Genomic DNA, 19,464 nt, shown 5'->3' on the forward strand with positions numbered 1-19,464 from the left:
GGGAAGTCATTATGTTTTATTAAGAGTTAGAAACACACACACACACACACACACACACACACACACACACACACACACACGAGTTACAAGCATAGGGGCACCTGGGTGGCTCAGTCGTTAACCATCAGACTCTTGATTTCGGCTCAGGTCATGATCTCATAGCTCGGGAGATCGAGCCCCACGTTGGGCTCTGTGCTGACAGCATGGAGCCTGCTTGGGATTCTCTCTCTCCCTTTCTCTCTCTGGTCCTCCCCTGCTCCCACACACTCTCTCTCTCTCACTCTTTCTCTCTCTCAAAATAAATGAACTTAAAAAGAAAAGCTACAAATACAGATTGTGGGAATGAGGAAGCTTAGAAAAAGCCAGTCCAGGCGGTGGGGGAGAGGTCCATTTGGTTTCTAGTGAACCATCAAATCTAATGCTTAGTGGACGTGGAAGCAGCATGCTGAGACGAGGGACCGCAGCACATCTCCCGAGCTGCCGTAGTGCCCGTCCCATTGTGAGCCCTGAGGGGCACAGGAGCCTGGCTGGGGGTCATTTACCCTTTTATCTGTGGAGAAGACCCCATGGTAATACATGAGTTCTTATCATTAAAGACATTTAATTACCTACCAACTGCTAATATGAGAAAATCCTGAGAGTGGTTTGATGCAGACTCAGGAGGATGTGTTATGGGAGAAAAGCTCAGTGGACCAGATGTCCACAGCATGGAGAGGACAAGCCTTAAGGGTGTTATCTGCCATCCATCTCCATCATATGTCAGAAGGTTACAGTGCCTTGTGAGCTGTGACCACCTCCATTCTGCCAGCTGAACCCCTGGGCTGAGCTGCTGACACTTGTGAGGCCTTTCCTAAAATCATAATTTAAAAGGAGTTGACCGAGGGACACCTGGGTGGCTCAGTCAGTTAAGCATCCAGCTTCAGCTCAGATCATGATCTCACAATTCATAGGTTCCAGCCACATGTCGGGCTCTTTGCTGACAGCTCAGACCCTGGAGCCTGCTTCAGATTCTGTGGCTCCCTCTCTCTGCCCTTCCCCGCTGGTGCTCTCCCTCGCTCTATCAAAAATAAACAAACATTAAAAAAAAATTAGAATCACCTGGAAGGCTGGTTAAAAGGGCAGTTGCTGGGCTCCACCATCAGGTTTCTGATTGCACAGCTCTGGGTGGGGCCTGAGACTCTGAATTTCTTTTTTTTTTTTTTAAAGCTTTTTAACGTTTATTTATTTTTGGGACAGAGAGAGACAGAGCATGGACGGGGGAGGGTCAGAGAGAGAGGGAGACACAGAATCGGAAACAGGCTCCAGGCTCTGAGCCATCAGCCCAGAGCCCGACGCGGGGCTCGAACTCACGGACCGCGAGATCGTGACCTGGCTGAAGTCGGGCGCTTAACCGACTGCGCCACCCAGGCGCCCCGAGACTCTGAATTTCTAACAGGATCCAAGGGCAGGTGCACGGACCACACACTGTCATTACCCTGGTTCAGGAAACTGGTCCCAAGTGTGGGTGATTTCTGCCCCACTCTTCCCAGGGGTGTTTGACAAAGCCTGTGGCATTCTTGGTTGTCACAACTGAGGGCTGGGAGGGCTGCTGGCATCTAATGGGTGGAAGCTAACGAGGCTGTCAAACATGCACATAGTTAAAAAAAAAATTAAGGATATGTGAAGGCCTGTACAGTGGGAAAGCATAGACTTTATCCCTCTGCTGCCCAAATTTTCTTCTTAGAACTGTTCAGAAACAACTGTGGTTGGTTTCTTGTGTGTTTTACAGATATGTTTTGCATTTACAACCATGTTTCTATAATTTTTAACACAAATGGCCAGGCATTTCTGTATAGTTTTTCAAATATATCAGTAGGTAGATAATGTTGCTCCCATTTTATAGAAGAAGTCGTTGAGACTGTGAGTGGAAGTAATTTGCTCAAGGTCACATAGTAAATGGCAGAGCCGGATTTTGGACCAAGAGTTCTGGTTTTGATCAGAACTGAACCAAGATTCGTAGGAACCCCAGGCAAGCTAATGGTTTGGCCCTCCAAGCAGGTTTGCTTTGCCCTACTTCAAACCTATGTCTTTTTTAAATGTGTACCATCTATGTAGATGAGGGTGTGAGGGCCTTACAAAGGACATGTGGCCTCTCCTCTCCAGCATTTCAGCCCTGGCCCCAAATTGCAGATATCACCCACCAAATAGAATAAAGCCAGACCTTCCCTTGGCTGGAGGCAGTTCAGGGACCATCAGTTTTAACTCAAGGTCAGTCCCACCCCAGGCTTCTTACTACAGAGTTCCCATTTCTAAAGATGTTGTGGCTTGAAGCCCCATGCAGGTTGGCAGCCCAGCCCAGCCTGGCCTGGGCCTTTACCTGGACTTCTGTGCCTACAGTTGTAGGCTTTCTCAGGGCAGCTCAGGCATTGCCATCACCACTGTGGTGATAGCAGCAGTCACTGCTGGGGCCATCCTATAATCAGATGCAGTGCTTACACTCTCAGTGGGACTTCTCAACACAGCCTGTCAGAGTGGCCTGTTAGGTGGCTGGCAGGTCAGGAAGTAGGAACTTGCCCCATAGGGAGTCTGCAATGAGATATCTTGGTGGCCAGGCCTTCATTGCGGTGCCTCCAACAGGCTGTGGGTACCTGCTAGGATGTGCCTTGAGAGTGGGTATGTATATCATTTAGACGGTGCTGTTTAACCAGAAATGCAGAGTGTAATACACTTGCCCACAGAGAAATGCTATCAGAAGACCAAACTCTTTTTAAATCGTGGCTATTTAGAGCACATGCTTAGGATTTTAATCCCTGGTGCTACCAGGGCTAAGCTGTGTTGCATGATGTTTATGTCCGTCATTTCTCTATCAGCAGGTAACAAGGAGGGAACACATTCTACGTTCTGGGTGTTGCTGAGTATCCTCCTGGGAGCGGTGGCCATGCTGTGTAAAGAGCAAGGGATCACTGTGCTGGTAAGACCTGAGATGCAGTCAGGGCCTGCCCCTCCCTCTGCCACAGTAGAGACATCTCGGGTTAGCCCTGCCTCTGTGACTTCCTCCACTTCTCAACCCCATTACCAGCCAGTCAGGGACCCTTCTATCAGTTACTTGTGCTTTTAGTACATGTAGTGTTTCATGGAAATGGACTGTCTCAGTTGACTATCATTAGCAACCGGTGGGAAACAGAAAGTGGGAAGTTCTTACAGACAGTGATTAACTCTCTCATGGAGGGGTGCCATAGAAAAAGAGAAAAGAACAGTTTCAGTTTTCCGGGGTGCTGTCCTATTGCCGCACTTCGAGATACAGCAGTGGGCTGACGCCATCAATGCTTCTGGTCCTGATTAAAGAAGTATTGAGTGTATGTTGTGCTTGGCCTTGACTGGAAATATCAAAGAGGAAAGGAGGGGTCCTGAAGAGTAGAGGCCTCCACCTTCTATGTCTGATCAGAATCGAAGCCCCAGGAAGGGAGAGGCATTGAAATTCACTTTCCTTTTCTTCCATCGTAGCCAGTTTTATGCTTGACGTTATTAGAGGAAAACTTAGAAATTAGGGCTATGATCAGGGGTAGAGAAACGGAAACAAAGATATGGGATTTGCATGGCCCAGATAGGAATAACCTGGGAAAGAAAGAGCAGATAAATCTATATGGGATTTGATGTAAGTCAAAGCAAAGATGAAAGAGTTTATGAGGCTCAGTCTAGAAGATGAAGGTTAGCTAGCTAAGAAATGGCGCAGAAAGAATTACTGCGCAAAGATACTTGAACTTCACGGGTTATTATTTTTTTTAAGTTTGTTCCAAGCCAATGTTTTTCAATCTCAGCATTATTGATGTTTTGGGCTAGGTCATTCTTTTTTATGGGAGGGTTGTCTTGTGCACCGTGGCAGGTGTAGCAACATCCCTGGCCTCTACCCCTAAATTCCAGTAGGACTGCCTTGACTGTGACAACTTAAAATGTCTCTAGACATTGTCAAGCATCCCCCGGGTGGCAGAATCATCCACTGCTCTAAACCTTTGCTTCGCAAAGACCAGTAGTATCAATACCATCTGGGAGCTTATTAGAAATTTAGGATCTCTAACCCCACCCCAGGCCTGCTGAATCAGAATCTCCATGTAACAAGGTCCAAGGTGGCTCCCATTAATGTTTGAAAAGCACTAAAGGTTGAATTTATGTGACTAAAGAGACTAAAGATATGCTAAAATTTAGCTGTTTTCAAACATTTGATTAGAATGTGGACGTTTTGATGCTGTATTTAAATGGGCAGTTGGAGAGTGCCAAAATTCTTTTTGGCTCAGTCCTTGTAATGATGTGATCCCCTCACCCCTTGGTGACTCATAGGGAGAAAAACAAATGGTATAAGACAGTGGCAGCTCAACAGGAAGCTTCTGCCTTCTAGAAGATGGTTTACACCCGGGGAGAAATGGTCTTCTGTGACCCACTAAAATCCTGTATCGCATGAGTGAATAAAATCAGAATTCTTTGAAATGATTAACCCAGTGCTGGCCTGTGTATTAGATAATTAATGGCTTCCAGCATTTATGGGAGAGGGTTAAGTAGGGATCCTTGCTCTAAAAGTCACAAATTACCACTGGCTTCTGATGATTTATGATTTTCTTCACCGCAAAGCCCCACATCAAAAAGACCAAAGTCATTTAGGGGGAGCTTTAACCACAGATGCCATATGCACTGTGACCACTTTAGATTGGTCAGGGAGTTCCACAAGTTGACCTTGCCTACAGCGGTGACGTCTACAGAAAGTCCATTGCAGGGAAGAGAAGGGAATCCAAGGCCATCTAGCCTGGCAAAAGCAGCCCTCGCCTTCTGGAAAGAAACTATTTTGGGTCTACTGGAAGCTACCAGCGGAAGTGGAGCTGCATCACATCCCAGACACTGGCTTCACATAATGGAAGTTATTTGTTGTTCACCTCGCAGCTGTGGGTGGAGGTGGCTGTTGTCCACACAGTGGATGCTAGCTGGTGCAGGTTCTGCCCTCTGGAGTGTGTAGTTTCCACCATTGCCCTGATGGTGTCCATCACAGCCAGCCAGAAGGGGAAACCAAGTGACGGAGGGTGCCCAGGTTATAAGCAAACCTCCAAAATAATGCATAAGCGCTTTGAGCCACGTTCTGGAGGCTGAAACTCAAGTCACATGACCACACGTAGCTGCAGGGCTGGCTGGGAAGTGCTGCTGGGCTGTGTGCCCAGCAAGACCTGAAAACCAGCGGACAGCCAGGAGTCTGCACCTGAGAGATCCAGAGCCCCATCAGAGATGATTTCTTATGTTGTGCCCCTGCTACTACTACACGTGCTGAAATCAGTCAGCGCTTGGCGTTCTTGAGGTGTGACTAATTACTTACATGGCTCGGTTTTCGAGGTTGATGGCTGCCTTTATCTTCTGAGGCATAATTACTGTGCAGGTAACCCCTCTGTTAAGCCACTAAGAGACTATTTTATAGTAAAAGAAAAAAAATAGGCAAGAGGGACCTCTGGAGAACTTCTCCTGGGAACCCCAAATTTCCAGCTATCCTGAATCCTTAGACTACTCTTCTGTGCAGACTATGAAATTATGACCAACAGGGATCTACTACGCAGGAAATCTGATACATCACCATGAGCCGATTTCATAAGAACAATAGTGGGGTGTCTGTTTTACAGCTGGAGACGTCTCCTGTGATTATCTTAGCCACTGCAATTCTTGTCGAGATTCAGTAATAAAATTGTGAAGTGTAATTGCCACCTAATCAGAGCCAGGCTCTCCCTCACTGATTGCCTTGCTTTGCTTCCTCAGGGTTTGAATGCAGTCTTTGACATCTTGGTGATAGGCAAATTAAATGTTCTGGAAATGGTCCAGAAGGTACTACATAAAGACAAATCATTAGAGGTGAGTATATACTTTTTGTCTCCAGCCCAGACATGGAAAATGTCAAGTACCAGCTGATTTAAAACGCCATTTTCAAAATATTTCTCGCCGTTTTGAATTTGAAAATAGCTAGCCCTTTTCAGCACGGCAGCAGAGCAGTTCGGGCAGAAGTGCTGCACACGTGCACTGAGCTCGGCTGCACTTTTATTTGAAAACCCACGACATCAGGGGCTTTGCGTTGACCTTTCAGAACCTTGGCACGCTCAGGAATGGGGGCCTCTTCTTCAGGATGATCCTTCTGGCCTCGGGGGGAGCAGGGGTGCTCTACATGCGCTGGAAAATCATGGGCACCGGCCCCCCGGCATTCACCGAGGTGGACAATCCCGCCTCCTTCGCCGACAGCATGCTGGTCAGGGTGAGTGCTGAGCCTGTCCTCCACTTCTGTCTTCTCTGCCCACTAGCTTTCAGAACCTTTGTCCCCCTCTTCTGTCTTCCCAACACGCCCACAAAATCCCTAATCAGTGGAACACCTCCACATTTGTTTGCTCTCTAATATCTAAGGATATTCTCGGATGAAACCAGATTTTGATTAAGGGATCGATCGAGAGGGTGTGAGTCCCTTGTATTTCCATTCTAATCAAAACTAAAGAGAAATGGTTCTTTCAAATATCAGCTTTCCTGCCAGCCTCACTAAAGTGTCCCCTGACCCCATTACTGTTGTGGTAAAGGAAATTGATGTAGTGGGATTAACACAAAATCTAACCGCATCGGTAATGTATCTTTAAACGTCTGACAGTATCCAGACACTATTTCTTGTAAAGGTTTGCTTTTTCTGAAGGCAAGGTGTCAAGCCACAAATTCTTAGTGGTGCATTTCATAGAGATAGAAATCAAAAGGAGGAAAAACCCTCTTCTTAAATTGTCAGACACACATAGGCCCAGACACATCTGGGCCTCAGATTTCCTGGGTCACAGACTTTGGGCATCACTAAGTAAATGGGACACATTTTGACCAGAAATATAACAGATGTATGTATAGCAGAGTCTGGTGGCTTTGCTGTATTTTTCTCTATTACAGTCTGAACACATTTAATAGATTGCAAACTACAGTCCCACGTCCAATGTAGAAATTGACATTTTATTTTATACAACTGCTCTCCTTGAACAGAAGCCCATGGATGCCTCAAAAGTGAAGTTACAAGGTATGTGTATATATACACACCCATATACATATATATGGGTGTTATATATACATATATGTATATATGTAGAAGTTCTGTATCAAATGAGTGTTTGTTTTCCTTTTGACTGACAGGCCATAAACTATAATTACTACTATTCATTGAATGCCTGGCTGCTGCTGTGCCCCTGGTGGCTGTGTTTTGATTGGTCAATGGGCTGCATCCCCCTCATTAAGTCAGCCGGTGACTGGAGAGTAATTGCACTGGCAGCACTGTGGTTCTGTCTAATTGGCCTAATATGCCAAGCCCTGTGCTCTGAAGACAGCCACAAAAGAAGGTAAGAGGCAGCACTGAATTTTAACTTCCACACTGGGCTGGATCAGAGCATTTTGCTAAATCCATTTTGCACTGATCATTTTAACAATTTTGTGGAAGTAACATCTAAGGACATTTATTTCCAAAACGCATTTATGCCTAGGATGAGTTCCATCCATTTGGAATCCATTGCTGGCTTCAACCAGTGGGGAGTGAACTTGGAGGAGGGGAAGGGATGACTGCTCTCTCTCCCCCTCCCACTTTTCCCTTGAAGTAGTATCTTGAGATCCTTTTCTCTGTAGGTGGTAAAGAGTAATTTATGGTCAGAACAGAGAGTGTAATTGATGTGTGCTGTGCCCATCATTTCACAATTCTCCTTCAAAAAACTCTGGTGGATGTTCTAGTGATTCCTTCTGTTGTTGTTTAGTAGAAAATAAACCACTGCTCCAAAGAGACTATTCTTTCTCACAAAGAGAGAGAGAGAGAGAGAGAGAGAGAGAGAGAGAGAGAGAGAGAGGGAGAGAGAGAGAGAGAATGAGAATAAAAGGTTATTGAGAAAATAATGGAGGTGGGGGAAACAAATGTGTTTCCTGAGAAAGAAGACTATTTAAGGTAGTTGATTCCCTTTAAGCATATGTGTTTAGGGAATTAGATTAGTAATTTCTTAGAATAAGTTTTGTTTGTAAAGCTTATTTATTTATTTTGAGAGAGAGAGCACGAGCAGGGGAGAGGGAGAGAGAGAGAGAGAGAGGGAGAAAGAAAGAAATGAGAATTCCAAGCAGGCTCTGCACTGTCAGTGCAGAGCCTGATGCGAGGCTCAATCTCACAAACCATGAGATCATGCGTGACCTAAGCCGAAATCAGGAGTTGGTCGCTCAACCTCCCGAGCCACCCAGGCACCCCCAAAATAAGTTTTAAGTTTACCTGTTAAATTGGTTCATAATTCTACTAACTTTAGCCCCAGTTCACCTATACACATGCAATAATGATTTTGCCTTGTTTTGTTTTCTTTTGTTTTTTTAAGTACTGAAGGCACAGGGTCCAGGAAGGAGCCACCAAATTTGACCTAGCTTCTTAATTTATCCTCTTGCATCATATGGGACATCGGAAATGTTGCCTAGTTCCGGAAGCTCTTTGTTGCTCAGCTTTCTTTTTGCTTGAGTGAAATATGTGGTGACATAGCACCCAAAAATGATTGCAATTTTGTTTATTTCAGATTTTATAAAGCTTAAACTAGTAAAGTATTATTATTCCTGTTAAGGTTGGAGAGGGGATTTTTTTTTTTCCCATGAAAACTATAGTGGACTAATTGGGACCAAAATACCCACTGATCTATTCAATGCCTACATGGTTTGAGGGGGGTTAGGAGTAAGTGAATTAATAAGGGCTCACAAAGTGTGATCATTCTAACCTTACTTGTATGGATTGAGCACCTTACAAGTCTTGTCCATATGCTTGATGCTAAACTAAGTGCATTAGTGAGATTTTATGACTTATCCTAATACTGCCAGGCTAAATCCTCTTTACTGATGACATTTCTCTGCTACTGCTGGTACCTTTTCCCAATTGATGACTTAAAAAAAAAAAACACAGCCTTTATCACTAATTTAATGTTGAGAAGGATTTTTTTTTTTTTGAGAAGTCTGAAAATAGCTATTTTAATTACTTCTCACTTTCCAGGATCCTTACGCTGGGCCTAGGATTTCTCATTATCCCATTTCTCCCTGCAAGTAACTTGTTCTTCCGAGTGGGCTTTGTGGTTGCAGAAAGAGTCCTGTACCTCCCCAGTGCTGGGTACTGCATGCTGCTGACTTTCGGATTCGGAGCGCTCAGTAAACACACTAAGAAAAAGGTATTGGCCCAGGGTGGTGTGCCATTCATACCCAAGACGACTGGCTAGACCTTCCTAATGACATTTATGGTATCTCTCTGTTCCTAAGAAATTGATTGCTACTGTCGTACTGGGAATTCTGTTCATAAACATGCTGAGGTGCATGATTCGCAGTGGCGAGTGGCGAAACGAAGAACAGCTTTTTAGAAGCGCCCTGTCTGTGTGTCCTCTCAACGCCAAGGTATGTTGACTGTCATGTTTCCTGAGAAAGACCTTCCTAGCATATACTTTAAGTTGAACAGCTGAATAAGAAGAAGGTCCCTTTACCTTCACGCAGAAGCTAGCATAAGACCATGACCAAATACTCGGGTTTTTCTTTGGTTTTGTTAATGATTTTGATAAATTCATTACACTTCCAGTTGGCCAAAATAATTCTAAATAACTCATTAAAACCAGACAGCGTCAGTGAAACTGCAGGTTACTTAAATGACGTTTTGCCCATCTTCCAGTTGGTCCAGTCACCCACTGAAATGGTAGCAGTGAGGTGGCCGCACACATCCAGACTGTGGTTGGGGGAGGGGCAGAGTTTGAACCTCAGAACACATGCCCGGGCCACCGCCTCAAGTCTTCCTCCGGTCTGTAACTTGAAGATGACTACACCAGTGAACAGGCAGCACTTTGGTTCAGGAAGTTTAAATTATACCGTCTGATGTGCAGTATTACACATTTCTGTTGCCTGTGGCTTCTCTGCTTGTGATTCCTTTTGTCAGATTAGGTAAAAATAAATGTGTAGGCTTGAAAATTGGCAGTGTTTTTGTTGAAGCTGTTTGGTAGGAATGTGTTTCACTTGTATTCTTGATGAATCCAGTCTCTTCATTTAACCAGCTGTGCCTTTTTGGGCAAAACGAAACTGCTTTGAATTCTCAATGCCCTTTTCCATCAAGGGGAGATCATGACTGTCTCCTGGATTTGTTGTGAGGCCTAAATGAAATATGGCATCTGAAGAGCTCTAACATGGTAGTTAGAACATGGTGGGTGCTCAAGAAAGGTTAGCTTTTTGAGGCTCGTTTTAGTTTTGGTTGTCTCCTTAAATGAGAAAATGCTACTTGGTCAAAATGGGAGGCCAAGGGGTTAGGTTAGAAGAATCTTCTTTTGGTATAGAGTATTCGTAAATAATGATACGTTCTGCCTCGGGTCATCAGAACATGAGTTCCTAGCATGCTTAACTGTGATCCTGTAGGGGGCGAAAAAGAGCTGTCTGGAGTTCTGTCTCATTTCCATAGTCTATATTTAAGAGAAAGCAGGGGCACCTGGGTGGCTCAGTCAGTTAAGCGTCTGACTTCAGCTCAGGTCATGATCTTGCTGTTCGTGAGTTCAAGCCCCACATCAGGCTCTGTTCTGACAGCTCGGAGCCTGGAGCCTGCTTCAGATTCTGTGTCTCCCTCTCTCTGTGCCCCTTCCCTGCTTCTGCTCTCTCTCTCTCCCTCCCTCTCTTTCTCTCTCTCAAAAATAAATGAACATTAAAAAAATTAAAAAGAGAGAAATCAGTGATTTCAGGCAAAATTGTATGAATAAATCTCATGAACGGTTGACATCCTATTGTGATCCTGAAGTGAGGAATAATGTAAAAGGTGCTAACTCTTTGTCTTTTTCTTGGATTAAAAAAAGAAATCTTGTTCATTTTTTATAGTTAAGAGACTTAGATAAAAGAATGCATTCCTTCAAGCTTTTATCCTTAATTTGATTTGCTGACCTATCCATTTATTTCATGCTACTAAAAATAAATTGCCTGTGATTTAATTTCATAAATGTTAATAGATCTGCTTTATTTTTGCTTTTCTGTTTGAATAGCAGTAATTATAGCTTCTATTTATAAAGTTCTTCCCCACAAGGAGCTCAGATTTCTTTGTAGAGGCTCTATAATTAATCTCCATTATCCTCCCTCTAAGGTTTTTAGAGAGAAAGGTTTTATTTTCTTTATTTTTCCAAATGGAAGAAACTGAGGCATAGAAGGATGGAACTGATGTTATCTAGATTAGTAATTTAGGGGGTAGATAGAGACCTGGTATGATGTGCCACCCAGGTTATGCCAGTAAATCAGGGGGAGGGACAACCTAGGTGATGTTCACGCCTATACCTTCTGCCCTAGGATGTGATCTCATATGCTATAGGAAAGAAAGTACGAGATGTGCACACACCACACATATGTAGTTTTCTTTTTTAAATTTAAGACATACATATACGACCTCATCTTCAAAATGGACCCGATGGTGATCATCCTTTCTAAGAACATTTTTCAGGATTACCATTCAGTCTGAGCAAGATGGAGGTTTGGGGTTTTATTTTTGGTTTTTTGTCCGTTTGTTTGTTTTACTTTCCGCTCTAAATTGCAGTGTAGAAAAATCATCTTTACTTCCTTTTTTTTTTTTTTTTTCTTTGAAAAAAGCTAGGCTGATTTCAGGGAAGAGACCTCATTTAAGAAGGTACCAGTTTCCTTCAACTCTGTTGCAGGAAATACATTTTCTGTATTGGTTTCCACTTTATATTCACTGTATACGAAGTAAGTATTTGGCATCTGGCTCTGGATTAGGCCCAGGATTACAAACTGAGACTCAATCTTTTTCAAAAGATGGCAGTATCCACATAGGCAGTGCCAATGCCCGGTCTGCAGTTGAATTATCCACATTGCCTTGCATATGGTAGGCAGTCAAAATTAGTGGTTGAATTGAGCCTTGTGGAAATCAGATTTCTTTACCCTACAATGGATGAGATACCAAGTATTTAATTATATTTACAGTCATTTTAGTTGTTAAGGCTTAAAAGGATGTGCCACTTTGTATCAACTCTGAGATACAATTCTAAACTTTTTTAACCATGAAAAGGATCATCTGCCACAATGCGGTATTTCCTTAAGGATGAGCCAGGATGGGCTATAGGATTTTTATGTGTTTAAAACATTTTGGCATCGAATGTTAGCAGAAAACTTGAAACAAACTGGTTTCAGCCCTGGAAAGTCCCTTCCATTGTTGATTTACAGGTCATGGGGCTACAGTGGACATCTTCATCTGTGGTTTCTTTGCTGTCTTTTTTTTTTTATGTTTTTATTTCATTTTTGAGAGAGAGAGGCAGAGTGCAAGTGGGGGAGAGGCAGAGAGAGAGAGGGAGACACAGAATCCGAAGCAGGCTTCAGGCTCCGAGCTGTCGGCACAGAGCCCCACTGGGCTCGAACTCACAGACTGTGAGATCATGACGTGAGTCAAAGTTGGACGCTTAACTGACTGAGCCACCCAGGTGCCTCTCTTTGCTGGCTTTTTGCCTCCATCTATGAATCATAAAAGCTAGAGGGAAAGTTTGAGAACAAACAGGCTTTTCCAGTCTCTTACATTGTGTGGAAACAAAAATAACTTATTCTTTAAACACTGTTTCAAGTGCACTGTTTAGGAGGGCTTCTACGGGGTTTGTTTTTGTTTTCCATTGGGTTATCTGGAGACCTGTTTTGTCTTCAGATACTTCCCTCCATATAACCAACCCATAGGATGAGGCTGGGCCGATGAGACCGTTCATATCGTTCTTAATTATGGAAAGCTTGCCTTCTTGGGCTGGATCAGACTTTTAACCAGTTCCATGGAAATAACTGCAGTCTGCATTTCTGGAGCACTCCTTTTCTCTCTCCCCTGATCTGGGTGGCTCTCCCTGGCATTCTGGGTGTCTAACAGAACCCCATGTATACTGCAGAGGGCAGTTGAACTCTTTGTCTGAGCTTCTTATTGAGAAAACAGAATTTGCCCAGAACAAAGGAAAGCGGCAGGAGCTTAGGGGCGGAAGAGGCAGGAGTTGTGCTGAAGTCTGAGTAGAAGCTGAATTTGTATTCTGGGGACCACAAGCACATTGCTCACTGGTGGGTTCATGATACGATTCTTTTGTGCGGGGACGGGAGGAGAGGTAAGCACGTCCAAGCTGGGGCTGGGAGAGGCACAAAATGAAACCATTTAGAGCACACTTTATAAAGCACATGCTACTGCCGTCGCATTAGCTGTAATTTGAAGATGTTAATACCAATGAATGGACAATAGTATGGCTCAGGAAGTCTAAATTATACCGTATGCTGCACAATAATACATATTTCTGTCACCTGTGATTTCTCTGCTTGCGATTCCTTTTGTCAGACAGGATAAAAATAAACGTATAGACTTAAAAATTGGCAGTTAAAAAACAAATCTCTGATACATACGTGCTCAAAGAATGTCACACTGTTCCATACCCTTCCAGAAATATTAGTATTTTTGAAGACATGCTGTAACTGTAGGTTAAGTTTGATAAGACAGGATATGGTTATATTTTCCAAAAGGTTTTTGAAGTGTTCCAATGTAATGCTACTTGAAATGTGTTCAAACCATTATTGTGTTTCATGATATATTAACTAGGGCCGCCATAACAAAGCACCACAGACCAGGGGCTTAAACAAGAGACGTTTATTTTCTCGCGGTTCTGGAGACCAGAAGTCCAAGATCATGGTGTCCTCACATGGTCTCTCCTCTGTGCACGTACAGTTGTTGTGACGCACAACCTTAGTGTCTCTGTCTGTCTTCAAATCTCCTCCTCCTACAAGGACTCCAGTCAGATGGGATTAAGGCCCCACCCCAACAGCCTCATTTTCACTTAATTTCCTCTTTAAAGGTCCCATCCCCAAGTATAGTCATATTCTGAGGTCCTGGGGGTCAGGACTTCAACAGATGAATTGGGGGTGGGGGGTAGAATTCAGCTGTTAACATGCAACAAGAAACATTATTTACCTTATGAAAAAGAACAGATGGCATGAATGAGTGGGTCTAGAAATCACCTCAAGCAGTTGGCCCCGTCCTCACCCAGCACCCTCTTGGATGGGTGTGATATGGTGAGAAAAACACAGGTTTCGGAGCCTGGCTTCAAATCTAGCACCACATCCTCGGGTGAGATGCTTAATGATGCCGTAGCAACCCCTCAACCTGGCAGGGCTGCGTGCAGAGAAGACACGCGTGCACAGTGCCAGCCCTGCACGGGCTCGTGGCACCCTTCAGCACGTGCTGGCTGCCAGGACCCCTGTTACCATGAGCTGTTGAACGAACTTCTGTGGCATCATCTCCTCTGAGATTGCTCTTGGCCTGTACATTGGAAGCCTCTAAAAGGAGCATCAGTAAATACTTCTGATAATAGTCCCGTGGGTCTGCCATTCTGCTGCCCTGCTGTCATTTTGGGTCCCGGCCCCTTTCCTTGTAACTTGTCCTGAGCCCGTGTACAGTTGAGAAAATGCCCTGTGCCTTCAATTCAGCTGACTTGAGAGTTTCTGGTAGCTCTTCAACTATGAGTCCAGTTTCTTCTGGTCTCCCTTACCACCCTCCTCGATCGTTACAGACGCTCTCCTGAGCCTCTCTACCCCTCTTGTTTTACAGTGAGACAAAATTCTCATAACAAAGTTAACCACTTTAGTTCTTACAAAAAACATTAAAAATATAATTACCATATGATCCAGCAAATCCGTTTCTGGGTAGATGCCCACAAGAATTGAAAGCGGGATCTCAAAGACATGTGTGAACATGCCCGTTCATAGAAACACTGTTCACAGTAGCCAGAAGGTGGAAGCAATCCAAGTGTCTGTCCATCGATAGACCAATAGATGAGCAAAGTGTAGTGTATGCATGCAGTGGAATATTCCTCAGCCTTGAAAAGGAAGGAAATTCTGACACGTGCTACAATGTGGATGACCCTCGAGGGCATTATCTACGTGAAACTAGCCAGTCACGAAAAGACTGTACAATTATACTTCTGTAAGGGATCTAGAATGGTCAGACTCACAGAAACAGAAACTCAGAGAAACAGGATGGTGGCTGCTAGGGGCTGGGGGGAGGGAAAGACGGAGAATTACTGTGTAATGGGTATAGAGTTTCAGATATGCAAGATGAAGAGAGTTCTGGAGGTTGGTTGCACAACAGTGTGAATATACTCAACCCTACTGAACTATACACTTGAAAATGGCTAATCGCTCAAAAGTAATTAAACATTGTCAACAATACTAATATTAAAAACATTTTTAATGGTTAAGATGGTAACTTTTATGTTTAATTTACGATTAAAAACTAAAGAAAAGTCTCCCATGTGTTTTTGAGAATAAAATGATCAGTATTAAATCCCTTTTTAAATTACCCATTTTATTTATTTTTTAATATATACATATTTTGAGAGAGAGAGAGAGAGAGAGAAAGAGAGAGTGCACGAGTTGGGGGAGGGGCAAAGGGAGAGAGAGAATCCTCATGGAACTTCATCTCACAATCGTGAGATCATGACCTGAGCCAAAATCAAGAGTCTGACGCTTAACCGACTGAGCCACCCAGGTGCTTCTAAATTAACCATTTTAAAGTGCACAATTCAGTGACATTTAGAGCATTCACAGAGTGGTGGGACCAGCACCTGTCTCTAGTTGTGGAATATTTCATCACCTTATTCTCTTTCTGTTGCTGTATTATTCCCTGGTGATTTCTCCAGCTTGTAGTTTGATTAGAGAGGTGGAAACAAGAAGGTCTTATGGGATCTTTTCCTCCCCTGGCTGGCTTGCTCCATGTGATCACATGACCCGTGGCTGTACCGCCTCTGTCTCCCTGCCACACTGGTGTCCCCGGCCTGCTCCTCTCCTGAGCTCAGGTGGCCATCTTGGTCTCTCTTCTTGGATTCTCCAAGGACTTCGAAATCAGCTAGATTCCTATCCCCCCAAGCAAGCCTAGTCACCAGTCGTATCTCCCTGCAAACCATCACATCCATTCAGTTCTGGAAGTTAAAAACCTCGAGTTCATTCTTGACACGCTTCCTCACTCTTATCAATCCAACAGCAATTTCTGTGCCTTTTGCTTCCATGGTATTCCTCGAATTCCTGTGCTTCTTCCACACCACCCTAGTACAATCTGCTGCCCTCCTTCCCTGGGACTGTCACCTCAGGCTCTCCCTGGACCCCTGACATCTGTCTCTTCCCCGCTCATGTGTTTCCCACAGTGTGACTAATTTGTTATAATATAGCCCTGATTGTGACCCTCTGCCACCCTCATACACCTGGCTGTTGTTATGGGTTGAATTGTGTCCCACAAAAGACATGTTCAAATTCTTACCCTTTGGTACCTGTGACTGGTGGCTTTGCAGATGTCACAAAGATGAAGTGGTAAAGGGTGGGCCCTTCATCCTGTGTGACTGGTGTCCTTATAAAGACAGACACAGACACACAGGGAGAAGTCCATGTGAAGACGGAGGCAGAGATTGGAACCGCTCAGCTGTAGGCCAAGGAAACGCCAAGGCCTTGCCAGCAACCGTCAGAAGACAGGAGAGAAGCACGGAAGACTTCCTCCCTCAGAACTTCCAGTGGAAACCAACCTTGCTGCCCCTTACTCTTTGCCTCCAGAACTAGGAGGGAATAAACTTCTGCAGTCTTGGGCCCCCCCTAGTTTGTGGTGTTTTACTCTGTCAGCCCTAGAAAGCTCATGTACTTACATGAGCTTTGTGCTGGCCTATTATTACTTCTGGGCAGAGACTAAACCAGACCTGTCACAGCTCGGGATTCCCTGTGCAGCCTGCTCTCCCATGCCCTCCCTGGTCTCCCTTGCCCTCTGCACTCCAGCGACACTGGGCTTCTTGTAGTTGCTCAACTAAACACACTGGGCTTCCTCATAGCACTGGAGCCTGCTATTGCCTGCCCTGCCTGGCACACTTACTCCAGGGGAGCCCCGTTACCTAGCAACCCCCTTCAGATCTCCACTGCAGAGCCTTTCCCCAGAACAGCCCTCCCCAGGCCCAGACCAGGCACCACCTTGGGGACCCACCTTCTTCCACAGCCCCAGGTGCCTTCTAGTGACACACTTTCCAAAAGGGTCACTTGACTCGCAGCCTGGGCTCCAGGACTCGGGTCTGACAGGTTTGCTCATGACTGTATCTACCTGCCAGCAGCACTTGGGCTGTCAGCATCAGTCATTACCTGAAGGAATGAGAGAGGGAGAATTTCATTAGTATGAACTAGAATGTTTGCAATACTACAGTAGAAGGTATCCTGCAAGAAAGGGCTGAATTTCTTTTAGATACAGGGCCCTGGGTAGCCAGTCAGTTGAGCGTCCAACTTTGGCTGAGGTCATGATCTTGCATGTGGGTTCAAGCCCCACATTGGGCTCTCTGCTAGCAGCTTGGAGCCTGGAGCCTGCTTCATATTCTCTGTCTCCGTCTGTCTGTCTGTCTGTCTCTCTCTCTCTCTCTGCCCCTCCCCTGCTCATGTTCTCTCTCTCTCAAAAATAAATAAACATAAAACATTTTTTTCAATTACAGAATCCTTGTTTCTCCCTCTCACAGCCACATGTGGTTGGATTTTGCATCTCAGCCCCAACAGGGGATGTGTGGATGAGAAGAGGGGAACTGAGGGTTTAGCAATAAAACCAGTCCCACTTTGTAATTTTTGAGTTCTCCTTAGTTAAATATCCTTCTGTTGTACCTGAGTGATATCATCTGCTCATTGCCAGCCTGTCCTTTGAATCTTATCTTACAGGGTGGGGGATTAAAACATGACCCTCACCTGCCCTTTGTAAGATTTTAGCCAAAGTTCTGATGGGATGGGGTTTTTTTTGTACCTTTACCTTTTGTTTTTGGTTCGAATCTGTGATAGGTACCCGTGCTCTGAACAAAGAGGTCTATCAGCTGTTGGCCAAGTTTTTATCTGTATTTTCAGGTTCACTACAATGTTGGCAAAAACCTGGCCGATAAAGGCAATCAGACAGCTGCCATCAGATATTACCGGGAAGCTGTGAGGTACTGCAAGCTTGTCTCATTTATATACATGTCTAGGATTTACAAAGACCCCCAACTTTCAGATATCTTTGCCAATTCCTGACAGTTTAGTGAAGACTATCAAGCTTTAACAGACAGCTTGGTTTCTCTCTCTGCTTCCAGATTAAATCCCAAGTACGTTCATGCCATGAACAATCTTGGAAATATCTTAAAAGAAAGGAATGAGCTACAGGAAGCGGAAGAGCTGCTGTCTTTGGCTGTACAAATACAGTAAGCATTGTTTTCTACAATTATGCTGCATATAATTAAGTTGCATATAATTATGCAAAGTGATGAGCGCCTGCATTCTGGGGTCTTAGCCTTTCTTTTCCTTGTTCATCTTTAAAAAAAAAAATTCTCTTCCAGGCCAGACTTTGCTGCCGCGTGGATGAATTTGGGCATAGTGCAGAACAGTCTGAAACGGTTCGAAGCCGCTGAGCAAAGCTACCGGACGGCGATCAAACACAGACGGAAGTACCCGGATTGCTACTACAACCTCGGACGTTTGGTAAGCGGAAGTTGGCTGTGGCTGCAGAAGAAAAGCTTGTGTTTTGGGTTTTTTTTTCCTTTTTATAATAAAATGACAGAAATAACCCCCATGCTAGCACCCTACATCTTATAAAGTTTTCTCACATACGCTTATCACTGGAAGGTAGCTGTTGGATTTCCTTGCCTGTAACTTTCTAAGCTCTAATTAAAGAACAATTCAACTTGAATTACCCAAGTTTAAGTTATCTCAAAGGCAACAGGTTAAACCAAGGAATAAATTAGAATTTTTTAAATCCCTTGTGCCCTATAAAACAGTACTCCAAAGGTCACTTCCTGATAAACATCAGTTTTCCCTGTTTTTAAAACACGAATAAAAACGGAGATTAAAAAAACAAACCCATAATGTGGTTTCTGAGCTTCCGACTTCTCCTTCCTCCAAGGACAGCTCCCTGGGTCCCCAGGCATTTGTACTAACTGTTCTCCCCATAAAAGAGAGCTCGGGAGGATTTATTTGAAAGGGCTTTGAGATTGTCCAATGGAAATAGGAAAGAATGTGTTCCATAGAGACTTTCTTCTTTTAGTTACTGACTAAAGAGCTGATGACTCTTGATTTTCTTTTCTTATACTTTATTTATTTATTCAAATAAATATTGCAACAGTAGCTAATACAAGAAGTTCAGTAATCTTAAAATCTGAAAACATGTATTGACAAACGATGGTGAAATAGATCAGTCATCACTTCTGAAAACCCTCCGTGAAGATACACAGCTTCATCCTTAAAGCTCTGGATTTCCCTAATAAGGAAAAGAACTGCACACGTAATGATGTGATTTGATGGAGGTAGAACTAACTTCACTGTGGTGATCATTTCATGATATACACCTGTATCAAATCATCATCTTGTGCACCTTAAATTTACATAGGTTAAATGCCAATTACATCTCTATAAGGCTGGGAGGAAAAAGACTTACCTACAAAGAGCAAAATT

The 19,464-nt window shown here is 44.0% G+C and overlaps 1 protein-coding gene across 3 annotated transcripts in view; it reads left to right on the plus strand.

Annotated features, from left to right (window-relative positions):
• Nucleotides 1-19,464, plus strand: part of TMTC4 (transmembrane O-mannosyltransferase targeting cadherins 4) — a 66,299-nt gene that overhangs the window by 32,073 nt on the left and 14,762 nt on the right. For 2 of the 3 annotated variants that reach the window (XM_040487133.1, XM_040487134.1), the window contains exons 6-14: nt 2,850-2,950; nt 5,764-5,856; nt 6,086-6,250; nt 7,150-7,352; nt 9,011-9,182; nt 9,271-9,402; nt 17,890-17,969; nt 18,111-18,218; nt 18,354-18,495. In XM_040487133.1, the coding sequence (XP_040343067.1) occupies nt 2,850-2,950; nt 5,764-5,856; nt 6,086-6,250; nt 7,150-7,352; nt 9,011-9,182; nt 9,271-9,402; nt 17,890-17,969; nt 18,111-18,218; nt 18,354-18,495 (1,196 nt within the window). The remainder of the gene's footprint in view (nt 1-2,849; nt 2,951-5,763; nt 5,857-6,085; nt 6,251-7,149; nt 7,353-9,010; nt 9,183-9,270; nt 9,403-17,889; nt 17,970-18,110; nt 18,219-18,353; nt 18,496-19,464) is intronic. The other variant, XM_040487135.1, reaches the window with a different exon arrangement.

Source organism: Herpailurus yagouaroundi, unplaced genomic scaffold (assembly GCF_014898765.1).
Source record: "Herpailurus yagouaroundi ecotype Mexico unplaced genomic scaffold, PumYag 164, whole genome shotgun sequence".
NCBI lineage: Eukaryota > Metazoa > Chordata > Mammalia > Carnivora > Felidae > Herpailurus > Herpailurus yagouaroundi.